The sequence below is a fragment of the Leucoraja erinacea genome, unplaced genomic scaffold, assembly GCF_028641065.1.
Source record: "Leucoraja erinacea ecotype New England unplaced genomic scaffold, Leri_hhj_1 Leri_211S, whole genome shotgun sequence".
In the NCBI taxonomy this organism is placed as follows: domain Eukaryota; kingdom Metazoa; phylum Chordata; class Chondrichthyes; order Rajiformes; family Rajidae; genus Leucoraja; species Leucoraja erinaceus.
The window spans coordinates 103,277-130,550 of NW_026576112.1; the positions used below are offsets into that span (position 1 = coordinate 103,277).

The window sequence follows — 27,274 nt, forward strand, 5'->3', positions numbered from 1 at the left end:
TAGTGTTTTGCTTTTTATTGACAGAATCAGGATGGATTGAAGAATCGACGACAAAGCACCACAACAGACCCAGGGTCCCTCCGTTAAGTTCACACTGGAGAAAGGTCGTAGCCCGCTGGTTGGTCTCCATCATCCACCGGGCACCGCCACCTCTCAGCAGGGCAGTCCCGACGAGGAGAGTCGACCGCCCTCCTGGGTCTCAGTCACTCCCTGTGCTAGTCATAGAGTGACACAGCGTGGAAACAGGCCCTTCAGGCCCACCTTGCCCGCACCGGCCAACATGTCCCCATCCACACTAGTCCAACCTGCCCGCATTTGGCCCATATCCCTCCAAACCTGTCCTATCCATGTAAACCCGTCCAACTGTTTCTCGACTATTCCGCCTCAACTTCCTCCTCCGACAGCTCGGTCCATACACCCGCCACCACTTTGTGTGAAAAGGTTACCCCTCAGATTCCTATTAAATCTTTCCCCTTCTCCTAATGTTAACGGGTCTCCTCACCCCTAGGACTCCAGGACTGCCATTGTGGCATTAAGTCCCAATGCCGAATCATCCCCTCTCACAACTAAAAAGCATTACGATTTATATATTTCATTCATATACATTTTAAAATGACGCCTCGGGTTCGGGGGGCAAAGTTTAACGGAGTGGGTGGGTGCATGGAACGAGATGCCAGAGGAGGTAGTTGAGGCTGGGACTATCGCAATACTTGGACAGGTACATGGACAGGAAAGGTTTAGAGGGAAATGGGCCAAATGCAGGCCCAGCTGAGATGGGCCTGGTTGGAGTGGATATGGAGAGAATGTGGGAGAGCCTAGGACCAGAGGGCACAGCCTTCGAATGAAAGGACAACCTCGTTCAGCATGGGCGAGATGGGCTGAAGGGCCTGTTTCTGCGCTGATGACCCCTGCCTCACCCTCCGTGGTGAATGTTCCTCCCCAATTTGCAGATGTAAGGGCAAGACGCTGTGATCTATGTGTGTGTGTGTGTGAGATCAGCGTACAGTAGGAACGCTTCACAGAATTTTCTACGTACCACGTTTGTTTTTGACCAAGTTACTAGGTCTGAGTTTCAAGCCTAAAACAAATTAGTTTAGTTTGGAGATACAGCGTAGAAACAGGTCATTCGGCCAACTGAGTCCGCGCCGACCATCGATCACCCAGTCACAGCTGATTAACTTTGTTTAGAGATACAGCACGGAAACAGGCCCTTCGGCCCACCGAGTCCGCGTTGACCAGCGATCACCCCGTACGCTAGCACCATCCTACACACACACACACTAGGGACAATTTACAATTTTAACCAAAGCCAATTAACCTGAAAACCTGTACGTCTTTGGAGTGTGGGAGGAAACCGGAGCACCCGGGGGAAACCCACGCAGGTCACGGGAAGAACGCGCAAACTACGCGCAGACAGCGCCCGTGATCGGGATCGAACCCGGGCCTCTGGCACTTTGAGGCAGCGACGTGAAAAAATAGTTCAATCTTTACAGCGTGGTGTTATAAACAGCTGGCGACGGATTCTTCCCGGAGAGGCGGGCAGGGAGGCAGGGAGGGAGAGGATCAGCCTCTGACAGTGGACCGGTGGGGGAAAAGGCAGAAGTCCAGTGCCGGAATCTCCTCGCACCAACCAGCATGTGCCACCCTCACCAGATGAGATGGACGGTCAACCAGTAGCTAACGATGGGCTGAAAGGCAGCGAGTGCCAGCGTGACGTACATTCGCAGACGGTTCTTGGAGCTGTGGCTGGTGGCTGCCCCCGTCGAGGACAGCACTTTCATACGCAGCGAGCGGACCTGCGGGCAGAGACCAGACATAGAAACATAGACAATAGGTGCAGGTCGGGTCCGACTCGGTGGGTCGAAGCACCCGTTTACGCGCCGTATATCTCTAAACTAAAATAAGCCTGGCGGGTCAGGCACATTTCTGGAGAAAGGGAATAAGGCTAAGACCCTTCAACAGACATCATCTAGTAACATAGACAATAGGTGCAGGAGTAGGCCATTCGGCCCTTTGAGCCAGCACTGCCATTCAATATGATCATGGCTGATCATCCCCAATCAGTACCCCCGTTCCTGCTTTTTTCCCCATATCCCTTGATTCCGTTAGCCCCAAGAGCTAAATCTAACTCTCTCTTGAAAACAATGAATTGGCCTCCACTGCCTTCTGTGGCAGAGAATTCCACAGATTCACAACTCTAAGTGAAAAAGGTTTTCCTCATCTCATTCCTAAATGACCTACACCTTATTCTTAAACTGTGTGTAACCCCTGGATCTGGACTCGCCCAACATCGGGGAACATTTTTCCTGTATCTAGCCTGTCCATCCCTTAAGAATTTTACATGTTTCAATAAGATTCCCTCTCATCCTTCGAATTCCAATGAATATGAGCCCAGTCAAACCATTCTTTCATCATGTGTCAGTCCCACCATACTGAGAATTAACCTGGTGAACCTACGCTGCACTCCCTCAATAGCAAGAATGTCCTTCCTCAAATTAGGAGATCAAAACTGCACACAATGCCAGGGCCCCTGTACAACCACAGTAGGAGTTGAGATGTCATTGACCTTGGCCTTCTGGATTAGTGAGGGCTTCGAAGGTTACAGGGAGGAGAAGGGGTTGAGAGGGAAAGACAGAGCAGCCACGATCGAAGACTGGCGGAGTAGAATCGATGGACCCAAGGGCCCAGTTCTGTCCCTGTGACTAACGAACTTGTAATCAGCACTTGTTCGGGTTACTTCACATGATCCAAGTCATTATTTGTCCGATCGAGTCCACTCTGTCATCAACCACGGCTGATCTCTGCCTCCTAATCCCATTTTTCTAAATTCTCCCCATAACCCTTGCCACCGTTCTCATCAAGATTTTGTCTATCTCAGCCTCAAAAATATCCACTGTGGCAACGAGTCCCACAGATTAACTACCCTCAGACCAATAATCCTATAGATAGTCCACTCGACGAAAAAGACGTAGTACGGTCACGGGCAGATTCACGGGGAATTTTCGGCCCCATTTCCGTAACCGGCTTCCGTCACCGCACCAAGGACCCCACAGGATACTAGTGCAGAGACGGAAGCCGGTTACGGAAACATCCTCGTAAAAACAAAAGTTATTTGGTAAAAAATCTTCTCCTCATTTTCATAATTTTAATTTATTAACACAAACTGTTCCCCCGCAACGTTGATTACACTGCGAGTGGGGTCGGGTCCAGTTACGGAAATGGATGAAAAAAAGGCCCACATTCCGTTCTGTACTACCCGTCAGCCCATTGCATTTAGAAGGAGTGGTCTATAGGATCTTTGTCTCAGACTAGAGAAGTTTCTCCTCACCTCCTTTCGAAAAGATCGCCCTTTAATTCTGAGGCTGTGGCCTCTGGTCCTAGACTCTCCCACCACTGGAAACATCCTTTCCACATCCACTCTATCCAGGCCTTTCACTATTCGGTACGTTTCAGTGCCCATCCCCCCCTCCCCCTCCTCATCTTTCTAAACTCCAGCGAGTACAGGTTCAGTGCAGTCAAACATTCATCATAGGTTAACCTGAGTCCTGGGATCGTTCTTGTAAACCTCCTCTGGCCCCTCTCCAGAGCTCACAATACTCCAAATGCAGCCTGACCAGCACCTTAGAGCCACAGCATTACATCTGTTGTTGTATTCCAGTCCTCCTGATATAAATGCTAGCATTGAATTTGCCTTCCATTGACCTTCTGGATTAGTACGGGCTTCAAGAGTTACATAGGCAATAGGTGCAGGAGTAGAGGCCATTCGGCTCTTCGAGCCTGCACCGCCATTCAATATGATCATGGTTGATCATCCAACTCAGTATCCCATACCTGCCTTCTCTCCATACCCCCTGATCCCTTTAGCCACAAGGGCCACATCTAGCTCCCTCTTAAATATAGCCAATGAACTGTGGCCTCAACTACCTTCTGTGGCAGAGAATTCCACAGATTCACCACTCTGTGTGTGGAAAAAAAAATGATTTTCTCATCTCGGTCCTAAAAGACCTTCCTCTTATCCTTAAACTGTGACCCCTAGTTCTGGACTTCCCCAACATCGGGAATAATCTTATGGGGCGGAGCATGGGGTTGAGAGGGAAAGATAGACCAGCCATGATTGACGAATGGTGGTAAAGACCCGATGGGCCGAATGGCCCAATTCTGCCCGTGACTAATGAAACAATCAGCACTTGTGCAGGTTACTTCTCAATGATTGTTGAAAATGTTCCCTTCCACCCAGGTTCTGTAGTTTGCGGTTTTATTCCCAAGCTTTTTGTTTGGGAAAGTCATTTATTTTCGAGTTACAGTGTGGAAACAGGCCCTTCGGCCCACCGAGTCCACCCTGACCAACATGCCATTCGGTGCCAGGCAGAAATTTCAGCGCATTATTCCAAAGATAGGAAAGCCTAAATGAAACTTTGGAAGTAATGGGAGAAAGCCTTGGGACCAGCATTGTCGTCCTAAAATTTCATGGAGACCGATTAGCACGCGGGCGGCTTGAAAAGTTAAACCTCCTCCCCGGAATAAATGTGCCTTAGTTTGGAGGGATTTTACCGAGGTGAAGGGGGAACTTTGTTTTGCCCCTGGTCTGCGACCACCTCGTGGAAATCGGCCGCGGGCGGCGCCGGGATTTCTAATTTGATAATGCCTTACCGGGTCGCCGTAAATTTAACTGCGGCACTACCTCTCTTGCCCCGACGAGATGCTTCACACACGAGACACAGTTGGAGAAAGCAAGGCGGTTACTTACTAAGAAGAACATAATGGCACACGATGTCCAGGCTAGTGCCAGGTAATAGCCATCTCGCCCAAACAACAAGCCGCTTAGAATGGTGAATATAATCCTGCAAGAAAGAGAAGGCTGTTACACACCAGTCATAGACTCCAGTCACAGGAAACGAATGTCTATGGAAAACAGTAGCGACAGGCTCGTTTGGCGCCAAACGCGAGGGTGCGCAGACCATCTGGAAAAAATGGGAGGGGAGCTTTTCGGAGGGATAAAAGGCGATGGGGGGGAGCTGCCACATGCAGCGGTTAAACAGGCAAACCTGCTAGGAAATCTGTTTCGGCTGAACTTTTGAAATGCTAGAACAGTAGGTGCAAGCAAGGAGGTTACCAAGAAGAACATTGGCACACGATGTCCAGGCTATTCGAGCCAGCCCAAACAACAAGCCGCTTCAATGTGATCAGAAAGAGAAGGCTGATCATTCAGTAGCGACAGGCTCCCGATGGGGGCTGCTTGTTCCTGCTTTCTCCCCACATCCCTCGATTCCGTTAGCCCTAAGAGCTAAATCTGACTCTCTCCTGAACACATCCAGTGAATTGGCCTCCACTGCCTTCTGTGGCAGAGAATTCCACAGATTCACAACTCCCTGGGTGAAAAAATGTTTCCTCATCTTTTGGAACTTTGTTGGCGCCTATGATTAGTTTAGTTTAGAGATACAGCGTGGAAACAAACCCTTTGGCCCATCGAGTCTGCACTGACCAGTGATCCCCACACAAGACTGCAACATCCAGGTTCAGGAATAGCTACTTCCCCACAGCCATCAGGCTATAAAACCTGGCTCAGACAAAACTCTGAACATTAATAACCCATTATCTGTTATTTGCACTTTATCAGTTTATTTATTCATGTGTGTATATATTTATATTATGGTATATGGACACACTGATCTGTTTTGTAGTAAATGCCTACTATGTTCTGTGTGCTGAAGCAAAGCAAGAATTTCATTGTCCTATACAGGAACACATGACAATAAACTCACTTGAACTTGAACATTACCACTACCCTACACACACTTGGGATCATTTACATCTATACCAAGCCAATTAACCTACAAACCTATATGTCATTGGAGAGTCCGAGGAAACTGAAGATCTCGGAGAAAACCTACGCGGTCACGTGGAGAACGTACAAACTCTGTACAGACAGAACACATAGTTGGGATCAAACCCGGGTTCCTGGCGCTGCAAGCACTGTAAGACACCAACTCTACCGCAGTGCCATCGTGCCGCACTACCCGCTTGTATGCAAAACAAAGCATTTCACTGTGCACGTGACAATAAAGTAGAAGAATTATCGCGTGGAAACAGGCCCTTCGGCCCAACTTGCCCATTCCGACCATCTACACTTGTCCCACCTGCCAGCGATTGGCCCATATCCCTCTAAACCTGTCCTATCCATGTACCTGTCTAAATGTTTCTTAAAGGGTGCGATAGTCCCTGCCTCAACTACCTCCTCCACACCCACCACCCTCTGTGTGCAAAAGTTACCTCTTGGGTGCCTATTAAATCTTTCCCTCCTCATCACAAACTTATGTCCTCTGGTTCTCGATTTCCCTACTGTGGGCAAGAGACTCTGTGCATCCATCCAATCTATTCCTCTCATGATCTTATGTATGATCTCTGTAAGATGATCCCTCATCCTCCTGCACTCCAATGAATATTCAGCCTGTGAAACCTCTCCCTATAGGGGTAACCTAAAGGGGTAGAAGGCAGCTGGAAGAGGTGGGACAGGGCAATGGCTGGATACAGGATGTGGAGGGATTTTTGATAGGCAGAGTGTTGATCGAAACATGGAAAGAGTAGATAACAGAGAAAATGAGTGAGGGAATGGGAATGCTTAGGAAATACCCAACACTAGAGGGCATAGCTACAACGTGAGAGGGTGAAGGTTTAACCATGAAGTTTGGTTTTACACAGAGGGTGGTGGGTGCCTGGAACGCGCTGCCAGGGGTGGTGGTGGAGGCAAATTCAGATTCAATTTAATTGAATTTTAATTGTCATTGTCAGTGTACAGTACAGAGACAACGAAAGGCAGATACCATAGTGCAGTTTAAGAGGCTTTTAGACAGGCACGTGGAATAGGGGGATATGGAACATGTACAGGCTTTAGAGGTACAGTGCGGCAACAGGCCTTTCGGTCCACCGATTCCGCGCCGACCAGTGATCACCCCATACACTACACACTGGGGACAGTTTACAGTCTTTACTGAAGACAATTAACGGACAAGCCTGTATGAGTTTGGAGTGTGGGAGGAGACTGGAGCACCCGGAGAAAACCCACGCGGTCACACAGCGAGAACGTACAAACAGGACCCGTTAGTCAGGTTGGAACCTGGGTCTCTGGCGCTGGGAGGCAGCAACTCTATCCAGGCAGACGAGATTGGTTTAACTTGGCGTCATGCTAGACGCAAACATTGTGGGAAGAAGGGCCCGTTCCTGTGCTGCGCTGTTCTGTGTTGTACGATTCGACGGGACAAATGGCTTCCAAGCATGTCACAGGGAAGCATGGAAATATAACACGGTTTGCTGCAATATTCAAGCTATCTAAAACTGGGATGCACAGTTCCACCAGAAGAGGTCTCCCTTTCCCAAAGGAGACGAGGAAGAATTTATTCCCTCAAGGGATTGTGACCTTTTGGAGGTCTGGCCCTGGACTAGTGCTGCCCGCATTTGTCCTATCACAGGGAGGACAGGCGGGAGAGTTCGACAGGATATTGCACACGATGGCTTACATGTACTCGGGACGTGCTCTGCTGGAAAATGGGTCAGACTTGAGGAAAGGCAGCATTACCCTAATCTACAAGCAGAAGGGGGAGAGGAAGGAATCCCATAAATTGGATCAAACAAGCTCTAAGGCCATCGCCATATCAGTAGGGTGCAAACCTGTGCTGTCCAAAAATCTCAGACAGCCTGGCGCTGCTGGAGAACCATCAGTGCACAGTTTCCTGCCTGTCAGCTTGGACCAGGAAGGCTGGAGTCAGGCAGGGGTTTGGGGAGGGAATTCGAAATCTCTCTACCCAATATCAGTTGCAGTTCAATGTCTCAGCAGTTTCCCTGTAAGGTCTGAAGGCAGGGTTGCCCTCTCTTGTCTTGTTTGTCCGATTGAACCTTTTGCCGAGTCAGGAAGGATGCGAGCATAAGAGGAGTGACATTGCCAGGCAGTGGGGGCATTCAAGTAAAGACCTCCCTGTACATGGACGATGTCGCCGTCTTCTGCTCGGATCCAAGGTCGGTCCGCAGATTGATCAGCATCTGCGACCAGTTTGAGTCGGCCACGGGAGCCAGGGTGAACCGCAGGAAGAGCGAGGCCATGCTCTTTGGCAACTGGCCCGACCGATCTTCCATCCCCTTCACCATCAAGCCTGACTTCTTGAAGGTGCTGGGGATCTGGTTCGGGGGGGCTGAGGCGAGTAACAAGAATTGGCTGGAGCGGATAGCCAAGGTGGGGAGGAAGCTGGAGCTGTGGAGGCAACGCTCCCTCTCCATAACCGGAAAAAATTTGGTCATCAGGTGTGAGGTGCTCTCGGGGTTGCTGTACTTGGCACAAGTGTGGCCTGTCCCTCCCTCCTACGCCACGGGGATCACCCGGGCCGTCTTCCAGTTCATCTGGGGGTCGAGGATGGACCGGGTGCGACGGGTCACAATGTACAAGTCGGCAGACAACGGGGGTAAAAGCGTGCCCAACGTTGCCCTCACCCTGATGGCCACCTTTGTGTGTGGCTGCATCAGGCGGAGTGTAGAGCCAAGGCACGTGGGCACTAAGTGTCACTACCTGCTGAGGTTCTACCTGTCCCCGGTGTTGCGAAGGATGGGCCTGGCGCAGATGCCACGCAATGTGCCAGTCAGCTGGACATTGCCGCCCCATCTGTCGTCTGTGGAAAGCTTCTTCCGGACCAACACCTTTGACCACAAGTCCATCGGGCAGTGGTCAGCACGGAATGTCCTGCAGGCACTGCAGGGAAAGGACTCGATGGATCCGGTGGCGTGGTTCCCAGAGCAGACTGCCCAGCTTGTCTGGCAAAATGCCTCATCGCCAGAACTCACCAACAAGCACCAAGACCTGGCTTGGCTGGCGGTGAGGGGAGCCCTCCCAGTTAGATCCTTCCTGCACCGTCGGAACCTCACCACCAGCTCACGCTGCCCCCGGGACGGTTGCAGTGGAGAGGAGACGGTTGCCCACCTCTTTGCAGAGTGTGGGTTTGCAAAAAGAGTCTGGAGAGGTATGCAAGGGTCCCTGGAACGATTTATCCCGAACAGCTCCGTCACAGAGGACTCTGTGATTTACGGACTGTTCCCAGGGACACATTCAGAGACTGACATCGCGTGCTGCTGGAGGGTCATCAACTCGGTCAAAGACGCTCTTTGGTCTGCCCGAGCGTTGCTCACCACCCAGCAGAGCGAGTTGTCCGTCAGGGAATGTTGCCGACTGGCCCACTGCAGACTGCAGGAGTACGTGCTAAGGGACTCGCTGAAGCTTGGTGCAGCCAACGCCAAGGCTCGGTGGGGGAGGGCCACAGTCTAGGGTCCTTCCACTGCTGGACATAGGGGGCACGGTATGGTGGAGACGCCCCTCAAATTAAATTAAGGGAAGGTATCCCACGCCAGGGGGCCACATGAGTGGCACGGGTGGGGGACATTATTTCTGGAAATGAAAATGTCAGATGGAATTTTCGCACTGTAAACACTGTATATATTTATTACTTGGACAGGGGCCACAGAGTGGCACGGGTGGGGGACTGTTTGGTGAAATTTGACAAATGTAAAAAAATTGTACTGAAAAAACTTGTATAGTCTCCGAAAATGTCGGATGAATTTTGTTTGTTTGAATGGTTCAGGAATTGTATATATTTATCAATTGAATAAAGTCTATTTTGAAATAAAAAGTCACATACAGTTCTGGTCGCCACATTACCCCATGCGGAGGCATTGCAGAGGGTGTAGAGGAAGTTTACCAGAATGATAGACACAAAGTGCTGGAGAATCTCAGCGGGTGCAGCAGCATCTATGGAGCGAAGGAAATAGGCAACGTTTCGGCCCGAAACCCTGAAGGAAATAGGCAACGTTTCGGGACGAAACCCTTTCGGGTTTCGGCCCGAAACGTTGCCTATTTCCTTTGCTCCATAGATGCTGCTGCACCCGCTGAGTTTCTCCAGCATTCTTGTGTACCTTCGATTTTCCAGCATCTGCAGTTCCTTCTTAAACACTGGGTGACATCTTGGATTGGGATCCTTCTATAGACGTAACGTAAAGGGGAGAGAACTGGAGGTATGAAAAGGCCAGGCCAAAGCAGGGCTGGCAACAGATAACTAAGGAAGAGTGGAGCCACTGATCTTATAGAGGTGTATAAAATCATGAGAGGAATAGATCGGGTAGATGCACAGTCGGGGAAGGGGAATCGAGGACAGAGGTTTAAGGTGAATGGGGAAAGATTTAATAGGAAACTGAGCTGTAACCTTATCACACAAAGCATGGTGGGTGTATGGAACAAGCTGCCAGAGGAGGTAGTTTGGGGCAGGGACTATCGTAATGTTTAAGAAACAATTAGACAGATACATGGATAGGACAGGTTAGAGGGATATGAACCAAACACAGGCAGGTGGGACTGGTGTAGCTGGGACATGTTCGTCGGTGCTGGCAAGTTGGGCCGAAGGGCCTGTTTTCACGCTGTATGACTCTATGAGCCCATTGCTGGCTGAGGAAGAGGTGCTAACGAAGAAACATAGAAAATAGGTGCAGGAGTAGGCCATTCGGCCCTTCGAGCCTGCACCGCCATTCAATATGATCATGGTTGATCATCCAACTCAGTATCCTGTACCTGCCTTCTCTCCATACCCCCTGATCCCTTTAGCCACAAGGGCCACATCTAACTCCCTTAAATATAGCCAATGAACTGTGGCCTCAACTACCTTCTGTGGCAGAGAATTCCAGAGATTCACCACTCTCTGTGAGGAAAAATGTTTTCCTCATCTCGGTCCTAAAAGACTTCCCCCTTATCCTTAAACTGTGACCCCTTGTTCTGGACTTCCCCAACATCGGGAACAATCTTCCTACATCTAGCCTGTCCAACCCCTTAAGAATTTTGTAAGTTTCTATAAGATCCCCCCTCAATCTTCTAAATTCTAGAGAGTACAAACCGAGTCTATCCAGTCTTTCTTCATATGACAGTCCTGACATCCCAGGAATCATTCTGGTGAACCTTCTCTGTACTCCCTCTATGGCAAGAATGTCTTTCCTTGGATTAGGAGACCAAAACTGTACGCAATACTCCAGGTGTGGTCTCACCAAGACCCTGTACAACTGCAGTAGGACCTCCCTGCTCCTATACTCAAATACAAGGATGCTACCACAATGCTGCCTGGATTAGAAGATATTACCTACCAGGAGAGGTTGGACAGACCTTAGCATTATCGAATAGGTTGAGACAAAAATTTAAACTCAAACATAATCAATGAGGGGTATGTGCAGATTATCAATAGTCGGCATGGACTTGGTGAGCTGAAGGGTTTGTGTCCACGTTGGATATCTAAACCAACCTACAGTGATGTTTTGGATCAGGTCTCTGCTGCAGAAGAACGTCACCTATCCAAGTTGCTGCCAACCGGCTGAGCACTTTGTGCACCAGCACTTTGTGTCTTTTTTCCTAAACCAACACCTGCAGTTCCTTGTTCAACCAATGTAGCTATTGGACAATGTGTGGGAAGGAACTGCAGATGCTGGTTAAAACTGAAGGTAGACACACAAAGCTGGAGTAACAGGTTGTTTTTCCTGGGATAAGGTATGGGTGACATTTCGGGTCGAGACCCTTCTTCAGACTGAAGACCATGTGACTTTCAGTCTGAAGAAGGGTCTCGACCCGAAACGTCATCCATTCCTTCTCTCCAGAGATGCTGCCTGCCCCCGAGTTACTCCAGCTTTTTGTACCTATTGGGTGAGATGGGTCCCGATCCAAAATGTCACCCATCCTTTCTTTCCTCCTGAGATGCTGCTTGTCCCACGGTTCATTCCAAGAGCTCTCCCGAGTTTGCCCTGATTCGAACTCAGAGGTTTACGGTAATGGCCACTCGTCGGTACTCGGGGCTCTCGTGGACATTTTTCAACATGTTGAAAAATCTTCACAAGTCTTCCCGAGCTTACCTGCCGTTAGCGAATCTTCCCAAGTACCTGCCGTTAGCGTTACGAGCCGCTAAGAGACGTCCCCGAGCTCCGACGTACCCGCTACGATCATTCTCCGTGCTTACCACGAGTTTGATTTTTTTTTAAACTCGGGAGAGCTCTTGGAATGAACTCGTACAGTGGGACAGGGCTAGGAGTCTCCGGGTTTCTCCAGCACTGAGTGTATGAGTAAGTACGTTTATTGGCCAAGTATTCACATACAAGGAATTTGCCTTGGTGCTCCGCCCACAAGTAACAACATGACACACAGTGACAGTTACGAATGACTCAGAAAACACTAAACATTAATAATAATAAAACATTAATGATAAAACACCATTGATCAAGCATGTGAACCAACAAAATACCAGATCAAGAGGAGGCCACAGATTTTTGGCTGTTGAGTAGAGCAACTACTCGTGGATAAAAACTGTTTTTATGTCTGGCTGTGGCAGCTTTGACAGTCTGGAGTCGCCTTCCAGAGGGAAGTGATTCAAAGAGTTTGTGGTCAGGGTGAGAACGGTCAGATGATCTTGCCCGCTCGCTTCCTGGCCCTTGCAGTGTGCAGTTCATCAATGGAGGGAAGGTTGCAGCCAATAATCTTCTCTGCCTATCTACCTATTCCTATTATTTGGCATGGTGTGGTATAGCTTGTGTATCTGTGTGGTTATAGTCCTCATCCCTGCACTCTGCCCTCACATGGCCACATCACACCAACATGCTCCCCATCACAACACCCCTGCTACTTACCCTACGTACTTGTACCCACTGTAGGCGATAAGGTCAAACGTGGTGAGGTCCGTGTGTACTGATATCAGGTAGAGTGCGAGGACAAGGGCCAGGACTTCAATGATGATCCACACCAGAGCAGTGCTGGCACACATGCCCAACACCTCTGGAGAGAACCTGAAAGACAAATAGTCAAACCCTAGCAATAGAGGCAGATAAACACACACAACATTCAACACCTTCACTCCTAACAAACAGATTCCTGATGGACTAAGCCCCCTCCATTCACTCCCATTGGTGTGATGCAGCAGTAGACTTGCTGCCTTACAGCGCCGGAGACTCGATTCGATCCCGACTACGGGTGCTGTCTGTACGGAGTTTGTACGTTCTCCCCGTGACCTGCCTTGGGTTTTCTCCGAGATCTTCAGTTTCTTCCCACACTCCAAGGACATACAGGTATGTAGGTTAATTGGTTTGGTATGAGTTGGCAAGGGCTCGGTGGGCCGAAGGGCCTGTTTCCACGCTATATCTCTAAACTAAACTAAACATTGGACAGAATTCTAATGGACTAAACCTTCCCTATCCAATCCCATTAGATGGAATCCCATCGGATTCAATCCCATTGGACAGGATCCCAATGGATCAAGCTCTCCCCATTGGATATGACATTGGATCAAGCTCTCCCCATTGGATATGACATTGGATCAAGCTCTCCCCATTGGATATGACATTGGACCAAGCTCTCCCCATTCAATCCCATTGGGCAGGATCCCAATTGATCCAGTCCTCATTCACTCCCATTGGACAGAATCCCAACAAACCAAACCCTGTCCATTCACTCCCATTTAATGAGGATGTTGCCAGGACACGAGGGCCTGAACTACAGGAAGAGGTTGCGCAGGCTACGACTATTCCTAGGAGCGTAGGAGGATGAGGGGGTGATCCTATAGGGGCGTGCAAAATCACAGAAGAACACGAACACCATCATACAAATGCTGCCTGACCCACTGAGTTCCTCCATGCTTTGCTCAGGGCTCCGGCGTCTGCAGTTACCCCGTGTCTCCTGGTAGTGAGCTCATTGCCGCTGGTAGCCCGCCGCATGCACGCACGCACAGGGATACTGACCTCTTCTGGATGCCCAGGGCCACGCCAGCTAGCAGAATGTAGGTGATGAACGCCATGGCTGCAACATAAAGCCAAGGACACAATCACTTTCTGCCAGATAAACACACACATGCACCTCCATTTACTCAATCATTCAGCTCACCACATCCCAGGAGTCTAGTGTTTAATCATAAGGTCATGTGATAGGAGTAAAATAAAGTATAAAGTATCCTAATGCATTTCGTTGTCTCTGTATTGTAAGGAATCTGAATCTTTATTGTAAGGAGAATTAAGCCATTCGGCCCATCAAGTCTACTCCGCCATTCAATCATGGCTGATCTATCTCTCCCTCCTAACCCCATTCTCCTGCCTTCTCCCCATAACCCCTGACACCCGTATTAATCAAGAACCTATCTATATCCGCCTTAAAAAAACATCCATTGACTTGGCCTCCACAACCTTCTGTGGCAAAGAATTCCACATCCTCTGACTAAAGATATTCCTCCTCATCTCCTTCCTAAAGGAACGTCCTTTAATTCTGAGACTATGACCTCTAGTCCTAGACTCTCCAACTAGTGGAAACACCCTCTCCACCTCCACTCTATCCAGGGCTTTCAGCGTTGGATAATCGTCATGTGTACTGAAAACGGAGCAATGAAAGTCTTACTTGCAACCAAAGATACTAGAGGATACTTGAAGAATCCAAACAAACCAAGTATCTTGGCATCAAATTGCAGAATGATCTGCGTTGGAATGGTCAGGCTCATCATGCAACGGTGAAAGCTATAGGTGGCCTAAACTTTCTGAGGCCCAACTTTCATCATTGTTCAACTTCTGTCAAGGAGAAGCTATACTTCACCCTCGTTAGACCTCATTTGGATAACGCAGTTGCAGCATGGGACCCATACACAAATAAAAACATTCCTTCCATCGAACGTGTCCAAAGACAGGCAGCTCGATTTGTTACTAACACCTATGAGAGAGAAGCGAGTGTCACCAAACTTCTGAATTCTCTGGGGTGGAAGGAACTCTCTCCAAGACAGACACACGTGAAGCTCACAGTTTGACCTGTTTTTACAAAATGTTAAATGGTCAACTCGACATAGATTGCAAGACCTACACCAAACCCAAACCAATTAGGAGCAGACGGGGGCATTCGGTCCAATTTGTGATCCCAGCTACAAAGACAGCAATTCATTCTTCCCTCGCACAATTAAAGCATGGAATAATCTCCACCCAACTATAGTTACCCAACCAGATGCAACTAAATTTAAAGTAGCTCTTTCTTCCCAATAACCCTTTCTGGCTTAAGTCCTCCCTTCACCACCTCCAGTTTAAATTCCATTTGGAATATTTTGGAGGACCAAGAAACCAAGAACCAAGGAGCTCCTCTAGTATCTTTGCTTGCAGCAGCATAACAGCCTATAAACATAATACTCAATGAAGAACACATTTAGTGCAAGATAAAGTTGGGATAACATAGGACCAGTGTGAAAGGATAATCAACAGTCAGTGGGTCAGTCACACAGTATGGAAACAGGCCCAACATGCCCCAGCTACAATAGTCCCTCCTGCCTGCATTTGGCCCATATCCCTCCAAACCTGTCCTAAACATGTACCTGTGTAACGGTTTAGTTTAAAGATAGAGCGGAAACAGGCCCTTCGGCCCACTGAGTCCGCACCGAACCGCAATCCCCGCACACTAAGACTACCCTACACACACACACACACACACACACACTAGGGACATTTGTTACGTTTATACCAAGCTAATTAACCTACAAACTTGTATGTCTTTGGAGCGTGGGAGAAAACCGCAGTTCATGGAGAAAATCCACGCAGGTCGGTGCAGAATCGTTGGGCGGAAGGGCCTGTTTGCATGTTGCTTTAAACTAGAGTGCAGCATTTGCAGTAATACTTCACAGTGTGAGGTGCAGGGACACACAATTAACAATTACTGAGTAACGACGAGCTGTACACTCACTTGGAATATAGAGGTCTGGAGCGTTAGCGTGGAAGTCCTCTCGTGGGGTCAAGCGCGTGTCTGCATGGTACCCAAGCTCCCAGTTCTAAAGGCAAGACAGAATGCGTTTGAAAACCAGACTCAAGCTTCAAAGGCATGTTAACAGTACAACTGAGAGCTGCTGGGGACAGGGGATCCACTCCCTCCTCAATACTGGGGAATATTAGGAGCATTCCCGCTGAAGGAGAGGCCAACGCTGCCTAACTGCTTATGTATAGTAATACCTCTACTAAACTCTATACAAAAATAAACAAATAGTGAAAGGCCTGGATAGAGTGGGCGTGGAGAGGATGTTTCCACTAGTGGGAGAATCAAGGATCAGAGGGCACTGCCTCAGAATAAAAAGACAAACCTTTAGAAAGGAGATGAGGAGGGGAGGGGGACAGTGAATCTGTGGAATTCATTGGGCTGCAGGGGCCAGGGGGGAGGGGGACATGGGGGGAGGGGGTGTCAGGGGGGGGAGGGGAATGGGTTGAGGGGGAGGGGGATGGCAGAGGGAGGGGGAGGGGAACTCTACCTGCTCGCAATACCACCGACCCTGATGTGTGAGCCCGCCCATGAAAGGTTTTGGAGGTTGTTCCACACTTAGCAGGTGATGCAAATGTTTGAGAGAGCGGGAGAGGGAGAGGGGGAGGGGGGGGGGGAGGGGGAGAGGGAGAGGGAGAGGGAGAGACCGACCTTTCTCCCCCTCCACTCACATTTTTCTTACAAAAGGCCACACAATTTGCAACGTTTCTACGTTTGAGCTTCACAATCCACAACTCTTATGCTTTTCAGTCTTTTCATCTCTGGGCAGGAAGTATAACTGCAGATGCTGGTTTAAACCGAAGATAGACACAAAAAGCTGGGGTAATTCAGCGGGACGAGCAGCATCTCTAGAATGAAGGAATGGGTGACGTTTCGGGTTGAGACCCTTCTTCAGACTGAAAACCCCCCCACCCTTTTTCATCCCTGGCCTTTGTCCAACAATGCGCCTTTCACAGAACCCCTTCGCTTACGTTTACCTAGTACCGGCCATGCTTTATGCTGCCAATTCTCCTGCGTCCCTCTGCAATCAGTCTGAAGAAGGGGCTCGATCATAAAGTCACCGGTCCACGTTCCCCAGGGATGCTGCCTGACCCGCTGAGTTTCTCCAGCCCTTTAGTATCAACCAGCACCTGCAGTCACTTGCAATGACACGCGGCACCGTACCTGATGGGTGTAAGGGAAGATTAGCAGTCGCAGCTTCTTGGCGACGTATCTGGTGTCGACGGTGAAGAAATACTTCAGCTTGTTGATGGACACGAACCTGTTCAACTGTTGGAGGAGAGAAAGAACAGCGCATTAATCCACACTGAGCACACAATTGGAGATTTGATGGGATTAGCGTCTGGCAGAGAATTGACGGGTTTATTTAAAAAGCCGTTCACTGCTTGAGCACGGGTCTGCTGAGCAGTGGCAAGGAACAGCTTGTAAACTCAAAGTTACAACTGAACCTAGACAGTACTGTGAACAACATGCTGAAAAATGTCCACGAGAGCCCCGAGTACCCATTACCGTAAATCTCCGAGTTCAAATCAGGGCAAACTCGGGAGAGCTCTTGGAATGAACTCGTACCGTGGGACAGGGCTTTTAGTGTGTAGGCAGGAATTGCAGCTGCTGGTTTAAATCGAAGATTGACACAAAATGCTGGAGTAAATCAGTAACACAGGCGAGAAGGAATGGGTGACGTTTTGGGTCGAGACCCATCTTCAGACCGAATCAAAATTCTTACTTGCAGCAGCACAACAGATATGTAAGCATTGTAATTTGTAGTTAAGTTTAGCTATACAGCGCGGAAACAGGTCCTATGGTCCACTGAGTCTGCACCGACCAGCAACCCCCCCACACATTATATCTGACACACACAATGGACAATTTACATTTTTACACCAAGCCAATTAACCAACAAACCTGTATGCCTTTAGAGTGTGGGAGGGAACCGAAGATCTCGGAGAAAACCCACGCACGTCCCGGGGAGAACAGACAAACTCCATACAGACAAGTACCGGTAGTCAGGGTCGAACCCGGGTCTCTGGCGCTGTGAGGCAGCAACTCTACCGCTGCACCACCATGCCGCCCTCCTTTGTAAAACCCATTGAATTATTTTTGTGATCATTTTCCATTACCAAATAGAATCTTGAAACATTCCCCGATGCAGAGGCACCTACCTCTTTATGAACCATGTCCTTCCCTTGGCTAGCGATGGTGGTGCCGTAGGCCATGGCGACGTTGGCCACAGGCTCGCTGAGGAAGTTGTTCATAGGGAGCCCAATGTCGATCCCTTGGACCGCGTAGCCGCTGGGCTGGGGGTGCTGGGAGGCGCTGGTGTCGTCGAACAGCTGGTTGGGGTCCATCATGTTGGGGTTCACGCCTCGCATCCTCTGCTTGGGAGCTGGGAAGCAAAGCACACGTGGCCTGTGTGAGGAGTGGTGGGCAATGCCCGCTCCATCCCGGGTACTGACTTCCCCACCATCTAAGAGTTGCTGGATCAACAAAGGCAGCTAGCATCATCAGAGACCCACACCATGCAGGCCACTCTCTCATTGCACTCCTGCCATTGGGAACAAATGTATAGGAGATTGAAAAATGTAACTTCAAGGTACACTATTAAGGCGGCACTGTGGCACAGCAGAACAGCTACTGCCTCACAGCACCAGACACCTGGGTTCGATCCCAACTACGGGTACTTGTCAGTACGGAGTTTGTACGTTCTCCACGTGACCTGCATGGGTTTTCTCTGTGATCTTCAGTTTCCTCCCACATTCCAGATACTAACAGGTTTGTAGGTTAATGGGGTTGGTATAAATGTAAATTGTCCTTAGTGTGTGAAGGATAGTGTAGGTATGCGGGGATCGCTGGCTGGTGCAGACTCGGTGGGCCGAAGGGCCTGTTTCTGCGCTGTATCTCTAAACTGATCAGGCTATTAAACACTAGAACCTCCAAATAGGTTCCAAACTACATAGAGAGGATTATAATTTTTGACTTTGAACTGTTATTGATTGATTGTCTGTCTGTGTCTATCTATCTATGTTTCTCTATCTATCTACCTCTCTATCATGTTTACATGTGTATATATTTATACTGAAAGACACAAAAAGCTGGAGTAACTCAGCAGGTCAGACAGCATCTCGGGAAAAACGTAATAGGTGACGTTTTGGGTCGAGACCATTCTTTAGACTGAGAGTCAGAGGAAAGGGAAACGAAAGATATGGACGGTGATGAAGAGAGATATAGAACAAATGAATGGAAGATACGCAAAAAAAGTAAGGGTGATAATGGAAACAGACCATTGTTAGCGGTGGACTAGGTGAACATGAGTTACAGACACCGAGACTCAACAAGACTGGGGATGTAAGGGTTACGTGAAGTTAGAGAAATCAATATTCATACTGTTGGGTTGTAAGATGTATTTACACTGAATTACGTTAGTCGGCCACATAACCTTCGGAATGGAGATCAAACCGAACGCACTTTGTTCAAACGCAAACAAAAATATTTCACTCCCTAGGAGAAAAAAAACGCAGAACTCTTCACAGCTTCAATAACCTTTTCTGCTCTCAAGTAACCTTCCCTCCAGGGTGCTGTCTGGCCAGCTTAACTCATGATATCAGCGGCATGTGCAGACTGTACAGAGCACGCCGCCAGGCAGTCACCAGCAGTGCTGTGATGTGGAAAGCACAGTCTGCAAGCATGGAGGAAGACAGCACATTAATTCACCCGGAAAGGGAGCAGAAAGCATCAGGGGACAGTGATACTAACCGGGGGGCTCTTTGGAAAAGCTAGAAGAGACAAGGGACTGCAGATGCTGGTGGAGTAACACAAAGTGGTGGAGTAACACACAGTGGTGGAGTAACACACAGTGGTGGAGTAACACACAGTGGTGGAGTTACACACAGTGGTGGAGTAACACACAGTGGTGGAGTAACACACAGTGGTGGAGTTACACACAGTGGTGGAGTTACACACAGTGGTGGAGTTACACACAGTGGTGGAGTTACACACAGTGGTGGAGTTACACACAGTGGTGGAGTTACACACAGTGGTGGAGTTACACACAGTGGTGGAGTTACACACAGTGGTGGAGTAACACACAGTGGTGGAGTAACACACAGTGGTGGAGTTACACAGTGGTGGAGTTACACACAGTGGTGGAGTTACACACAGTGGTGGAGTTACACACAGTGGTGGAGTTACACACAGTGGTGGAGTTACACACAGTGGTGGAGTTACACACAGTGGTGGAGTTACACACAGTGGTGGAGTTACACACAGTGGTGGAGTAACACAAAGTGGTGGAGTTCGGGCAGCATCTCTGGAGGACATGGGCAGGGGACGTTTCGGGTCGAGACGGTCTTCAAGAGGAAGAAGCTACAAGCTTCGAACAGTGTGTCTTACAGATGGACACAAAATTATGGGTGGTGGGTGTGTGGAATGAGCTGCTGGAGGAGGTAGATGAGGCATGCACTATCGCAATGTTTACGAAACATTGGTACATGGATATGGGCCAAACGCAGGCAGGTGGGACTAGTGCAGATGGGGCATGTTGGCCGGTGTGGGCAAGTTGGGCTGAAGGGCCTGTTTCCACGCTGTAAGACTCTATGATTCTCTACGACTCTATAACTCAGCGGGTTAGGCAGCATCTCTGGAGAAAAGGAATAGGTGAAGTTTTGGGTTGGAACCCTTCTTCAGATCGAGAGTCAGGGGAGAGCGAAACTAGAGGTATGAAAAGGTATATAATCAGGGCCGGCACCGATGGCCAAGGAGCCCACAATAGTCCAGTCTGAAGAAGGGTCTCGACCCGAAAGGTCCCCTATTCCTTTTGTCCAGAGAGCAAGAGAGGTTCTGATTTGATCTGTACCTTTTCATACCTCTAGTGTCCCTAACCCCTGACTCTCAGTTTACCACCCGCTGCTGGAGGAGGTAGTTGAGGCAGGTACTATCGCAACATTTAAAAAACATTTAGGCTGGTACAGGTGTAGAGGAATATGGGCAAACAAGGGCAGGCAGGACTTGGAGATGGGACATTGGCCGATGTGGGCAAGTTGGGCTGAATGGCCTGTTTTTATGGATCTACCAAGTCCACAATGACCATCAATCACCCAAGATCTCCACATCCTATATGCTTCTAAGACTACCTATAGCAGGCACCAGAAAGATACCACCAATGCTGCTGGTACAAAAATCATATATTTTTAAGGCAGAGATAAATAGATTTTTGATTAGTACAGGTGTCAAAAGGTTATGGGGAGAAGGCAGGAGAATGGGGTTGGGAGGGAGAGATAGATCAGCCATGATTGAATGGAGGAGTAGACTTGATGGGCTGAATGGCCTAATTCTACAATCACTTATCACCTCATCGAATGGATCTATAGGAAGCAGCCAATATCAAAGATCCACTCCACCTTGGCTATGGTCTGGTTTCACTTCTACCATTGGGAATAAGGTACAGGAGCCTTGAAACCATGATCACCAGTTCTTCCCAGCAAACAACAGGTTCTTGAACACCACACAACACTAACAGTGATACAGCTGGAAGAGCTGCTGCCTCACAGCACCAGAGACCCTGGTTCAATCCTGACCTCAGGTGCCGTCTGTGTGCAGAGTTAGAACGCCCACCCTGTGACTGTGTGGGTTTTCTCCGGGTGCTCCGGTTTCCTCTCACAGCCTGAAGACATGTGGGTTTGTAGGTTAATTTGCCTTCTGTAAATTGGATGAGAAAGTGGGATAACATAGAACTAGTATCAGTAATATAAGTTGCAGAGATGATTTTTTTTTTTTTTTAAACCTAAAGTCACACCATGGAAACAGGCCCTTCGGCCCACCAAGTCCATGCGACCATCAGTCACCTGTGTGATCATTTAGTGGGCCGAAAGGCCTGTTTCCATGCTGTGTCTCTAAACTAAAAATAATCTCCACATCCTATATGCTTCTGAGACTAAGACGACATACAACATACACCAGAAAGATACCACTAATGCAGTCTCTGCAAAATCCTCCCCATCGAATGGATCCAAAGATCCACTCCACCCTGGACATGCTCTGGTTTCACTCCTAACATCCGGAAGGTTTAGGAGCCTGAACAGAGTGAAGTTTCGACCACTACTAGAGGGTGGCGAGAGCCTGGAATGCACTGCCAGGGGGTGATGGTTGAGGTAGATGTGTGTGTTACTTGAGTCATTTGGATTGGCACATGGATATAGGCAGGAAATGGAGGGATATTTCCAAGATAGCGCCCAGCCCAGGTGACTATTTGCATGCTAGCCACAGAAACAGATCTACAAACTCATATCACAATCGTTCCACACTCTAAAATCTCTATTCTTACAGCAACAGTTCTTACTTTAATTATGATCCTAAACTCATCTCACATCTGTACCCTAAGACTATCACGATTGGATTTTGCTGGCTTTACCTTGCACTAAACGTTATTCCCTTATCATGTATCCATACACTGAAAATGGCTCGGTGGTAATCATGTAGTCTTTCCACTGGCTGGATAGCACACAAAAGTTTTTCACTACACCTCGGTGCACGTGACAATAAACTAAACTGAACGGCAGGACTGAAGTAGATAGCAGCCAGGAGACAAGGTGACGTACAGGTTTGGAGGTTAATTGGCCTCGGCATAAAGATTGTAAATTTCCCCTGGTGTGTAGACTCGTGCTAGTGTACCGGGGATCACAGGTCGGTACGGACTTGCACGCTTCCAGATTCATGGACAGTTTCTTCCTAGCTGTTATCAAGCAACTGAACCATCCTTCCACAATCAGAGAGCAGTGCTGGACTACTATCTACCTCTTTCCTTGATCGGACTATCCTTGATCGGACTTTGCTGGCTTTACCTTGCACTAAACGCTATTCCCTTATCATGTATCTATGCACTGAGAATGACAATAGGTGCAAGAGTAGGCCATTTGGTCCTTCGAGCCAGCACCACCATTCAATGTGATCATGGCTGATCATCCCCAATCAGTACCCCGTTCCTGCCTTCTCCCCATATCCCCTGGCTCCGCTATTTTTAACAGCCCTATCTAGCTCTCTCTTGAAAGCATCCAGAGAACCCGCCTCCACCGCCCTCTGATGCAGAGAATTCCACAGACTCACCACTCTCTGTGAGAAAAAGTGTTTCCTCGTCTCCGTTCTAAATGGCTTACTCCTTATTCTTAAATTGTGGCCCCTGGTTCTGGACTCCCCCAACATCGGGAACATGTTTCCTGCCTCTAGCGTGTCCAAACCCTTAATTGGATGGCTGGATTGTAATCATGTATCGTCTTTTTGCTGACTGGATAGCACGCAACAAAAACTTTTCACTGTACCTCGCTCGGCACACATGATAATAAACTAAACTAAATATAAGGATCATATGCAGGCAGATAAGAATGGCATAGTTTTCGACAGACTGTTCTTTGCGACTGCCAAGTCCAGGAACAGCCTCTTCCCAGCACTTTTCAAGCTCCTGAAAACTACGGTACTAACCTCAGCAACTATGATCTTCCATGAAGTGTGTTTGTGGTTGCACTAAGGACTTCAGTTTTGCATAATTAGAATGACTGGAATTAAAACCACCAGGTGGCGCCGCAGTGGTTGCCTCGCCAACAGTCTGTCTCGATCCTTCCTTCTTTGTTGTTTTTAGTATGTGTTAAATGTATGTTTTAGTGTTCTTTAGCTTTGATTTATGTGGGGGTCAGAGTCGGGGGAACTTTTTTAAATCTCGTACCTCGACGGAGATGCAATTTTCTTTCCGTATCGTATCTCCGTCCGCACTGCGGCCTAACATGGTGGAGCTGGCGGTCCCTTTGTCAGGGATCGACTTCAACTGCAGGAGCCTGTGGACTTAACATCGTGGAGCTCGCAGCCCCTGCTTAGGGACTGTCTTCAGCAGCTCCAGGCCGCAGGAGCTTCGACCACCCCAACTGCGGATGGTTCGACTGCCCCAACCGGGGGAAAATAAAGAGTGGAGATTAGACTTCTATCACAGTGAGGAATGCGGGGAATCCGCTGTGGTGGATAACTTTTATATAGTTGTGTGTATTGTTGATTTTTCTAGGATGGCTATATGGTAAATCGACTATCATTGTCTGAAGAAGGGTTTCGGCCCGAAACGTTGCCTTTTTCCTTCCTAGAAGCTCCTGCACCCGCTGAGTTTCTCCAGCTTTTTTGTGTACCTATCATTGTACCTTAATTGGTACATGTGACAATAAAACACCCTTTGAATCAACAGAATCATCGTTCCATTATGACAATTAAAAGCTCTTGATTCTTCCATTGGAAGGATAAATAATCTTTTTTGGTTTAAGTTTTTTAGTTGAGTTTAGAGATACAGGCCTTTAGGCCCATCAAATCCATGCCAACCAGTGATCACCCACACACACTATGTGTAAGAAGGAACTGCAGATGCTGGTTTAAACTGGAGACACACAAAAAGCTGCAGTAACTCAGCCAGACAGGCAGCATCTCTAGAGAAAAGGAATGGGTGTTGTTTCGGGTCGAGACCCTTCTTGAGACTGAGTTAGGGGAAAGGGAAACGAGATAGACAGTGATGTAGAGAGATACTGAACAAATGAACAAAAGATATGCAAAAAAGTAACGATGATAAAGGAAACAGGGCATTGTTAGCTGTGGCATAGGTGAAAACGAGTTACATACAATGAGACCCAACAACACGACTTTGAATCTAGTACAACGATTTGGGTGGGGGTGGGGCTGAAGCTAATTAACCTACAAACCTGTACGTCTTTGGTGTGCGAGGAGACCCGAGCACCCAAGAAAACCCACCTGGTCATAGGGAAAAAATACAAACTCCGTACAGATAGCACCCAGTCAGGATCGAACTCGGGTCTCTGGTGCTGCGAGGCAGCATCTCTAATGCTGCGTCAATGTCAATGTCCTTTTTGGAACCAATGTCCCCACTGCTGGGGCCCTGGACTCTGCAGGCTCCATTAGACAGGTCACATCAGACAACTGGCCAACCGACCCCAAAACACACTATTCCCCCTTCCTCTCCTCTTCTACCTACCCTACAACCCACACCCTCCTCCCTCCTGCACCTCCCCTTCCACGTACACAACTCACATTCGCTACACTCCTCCCTCTGCCACCCTTCCCCTTCTCTACCCTCATACACCCCTCCCCTTCTCTACTGACCATTCTCCTTGCCCCTTGTCTCTCCCCTCGTGCCCTTCCCTCCCCACTACCCTCTTTCTTATCAATTACCCACCTTCCTCATCTCTTTCACCCCTCTCCCCTCACCCTTTATCCCACCTTCACCCCCTGCCATCCCTCCCTGCCTCCTGTCCATAACCCCTGAAGAAGGGTTTCGGCCCTAAACGTTACCTATTTCCTTCGCTCCATAGATGCTGCTGCACCCGCTGAGTTTCTCCTGCATTTTTGTGTACCCCTCCCCTCATCCCTTACTGTCCCTCCTGTCTTGACCCTCTCCCCTGCCCCCTGGTCCCTCACCCCGTTCACCCCCTGCCATCCCTCCTGTCCCACATCCCCGACACTCCTCCCCTCACCCCCCCCATGCCAACCCTTCCCTCGCCCCGCAACCCCCGCCCGGACATTCCATCCCTTCCTTCACCCCCCACCCTGGCCATTCCAACCCTCCCCCTCACCGCACCCTTCCCTCTCACCCTCATCTACCCCTTCACGTCCCTCATCTTTCAACCCCTCCCCAACCCCTAGGAGATTGAGAGGGGATCGTATAGAAATTTACAAAATTCTTAAGGGGTTGGACAGGCTAGATGCAGGAAGATTGTTCCCGATGTTAGGGAAGTCCAGGACAAGGGGTCACAGCTTAAGGATAAGGGGGAAATCCTTTAAAACCGAGATGAGAAGAACTTTTTTCACACAGAGAGTGGTGAATCTCTGGTACTCTCTGCCACAGAGGGTAGTTGAGGCCAGTTCATTGGCTATATTTAAGAGGGAGTTAGATGTGGCCCTTGTGGCTAAGGAGATTAGGGGGTATGGAGAGAAAGCAGGTACGGGATACTGAGTTGGATGATCAGCCATGATCATATTGAATGGCGGTGCAGGCTCGAAGGGTCGAATGGCCTACTCCTGCACCTAATTTCTATGTTTCTATGTCCCTCCCTTCCTTTCACCCCCTCCCTCGCCCCTTCCCCCCCCACTTCTCTCCCCAGACCTTGCCACCCTCCCCTCACCTTGTCACTCACCCCAACCTCTTATACTGTCTGCCCCCACCTTTCTCTCCCCCCCCCCCCCCTTCTCCCCTCCCGGAGTGTATCCACAGGCGCCGAGATTCATGCCGCCAGTAGCCGCCGTGTTGAGCCACGTCCTCCTCCACTACCACCACACACTATACGCGCCTTCACTTGACTCCGCTCTTCCCGCGGGATGTCCGCACCCTCTCAACCAAACCCCCTGCCTCTTACCCCCCACCCTCTTACCCCCCTCCCTTTCTACCCCTCCTCCCTGGTCCCACTCTTCAGCACCTCTAACCCCCCCTACCCCCTGCCCTGCCTCCCCACCCTCACCCCCTTTCTACCCCCCAACCCCCCCCCCCACTCTTCCGCACCTCTAACCCTCACCCTACCCACCCATCCCTCCACTTTTCCTCGTTCATCACCTCTAATCAGATTCAGATTCAATTTTAATTGTCATTCCTCAGTGTACAGTACAGAGACAACGAAATGCACTAACTAACCCCCCCCTCCCCTCACACGTCCTCCCCCACCCCTTCCACTTCCTCCCTCATCCCCTGCCACCTCAACCCTACAACGTCCTCCTACCCTCACCCCTCCTCCCACACTCCCTACAACCTCCTCCTCTCATCCCTGCCACCTCCTCCCCTCATTACCCCCACCCCTACCCTCCTCCTCCCCTGCCCCCTCAAATTCCTCACTAATCCTACCCCTTCCTGCACCCCTCCTCCCACAAACACTACCCCCCTTCCCCCTCATCATCTGCCACCTCCTCCCCTACCACCTAAACCCTACAACCTCCTCCCCTAACCCATACCCTCACCCTCCTCCCCCACCCCTACCTCCTCCTTCCCTGCCCTCACTAGTCCTAGTCCTACCCCTTCCTGCACCCCTCCTCCCACATACCCTACCCCCTCAACCGTACAACACCCCCCCACCACCTCCTCCCCTCACCCCTCCTCCCTCATGCCCTACCTCCCTCCCCTCTTGTCCCTCACCCTCTTCTCATCCCTTTCCCGTCACGAATCTTCCTCCCCTCCAGTTATATGCCTACTTCCCTCATCATGTCCCTCGCCTCCATCCACCCCTCGTCCCTCACTCCTCCCTTTTCTCCCTCCCCTCCTCACCCCTCCCCCTGTGGCTCTCTGCACCATCTCCGTCCATGGGGTAACTCACGCTGCCGGTATCCGCCGTGTTGAGCCATGTCCTCCTCCTCCGTCGCCTTCACTCCGCTCTCTCTTCCCGCCCACCGCCGGGGGGGGAGGGAGGAGGGGCGTCCGCGACCTCTCAACCAAACCCG

At 49.4% G+C, this 27,274-nt stretch overlaps 1 protein-coding gene across 1 annotated transcript; it reads right to left on the minus strand.

Moving 5' to 3' along the window:
• yif1a (Yip1 interacting factor homolog A (S. cerevisiae)) lies at nucleotides 1-27,274 on the minus strand. Its single transcript, XM_055666206.1, has 8 exons — nucleotides 27,151-27,274; nucleotides 17,980-18,203; nucleotides 16,982-17,086; nucleotides 15,752-15,836; nucleotides 13,789-13,846; nucleotides 12,685-12,840; nucleotides 4,748-4,841; nucleotides 1-1,796 (listed from the first exon to the last, which is right to left on the minus strand). The coding sequence occupies exons 1-8, from the start codon at nucleotides 27,176-27,178 to the stop codon at nucleotides 1,647-1,649; spliced, it is 900 nt and encodes a 299-aa protein (XP_055522181.1). The 5' UTR covers nucleotides 27,179-27,274; the 3' UTR covers nucleotides 1-1,646.

Coding starts and splice junctions, on each gene's coding strand:
- yif1a (XM_055666206.1), bottom strand. CDS start 27,178: ATGGCTCAACACGGCGGATACCGGCAGC. Junction 13,847..15,751: donor TCCAGACCTCTATATTCCAA/GTGAGTGTACAG, acceptor TTTATGTTGCAG/CCATGGCGTTCATCACCTAC. Junction 12,841..13,788: donor GCCCTGGGCATCCAGAAGAG/GTCAGTATCCCT, acceptor TTTGTCTTTCAG/GTTCTCTCCAGAGGTGTTGG.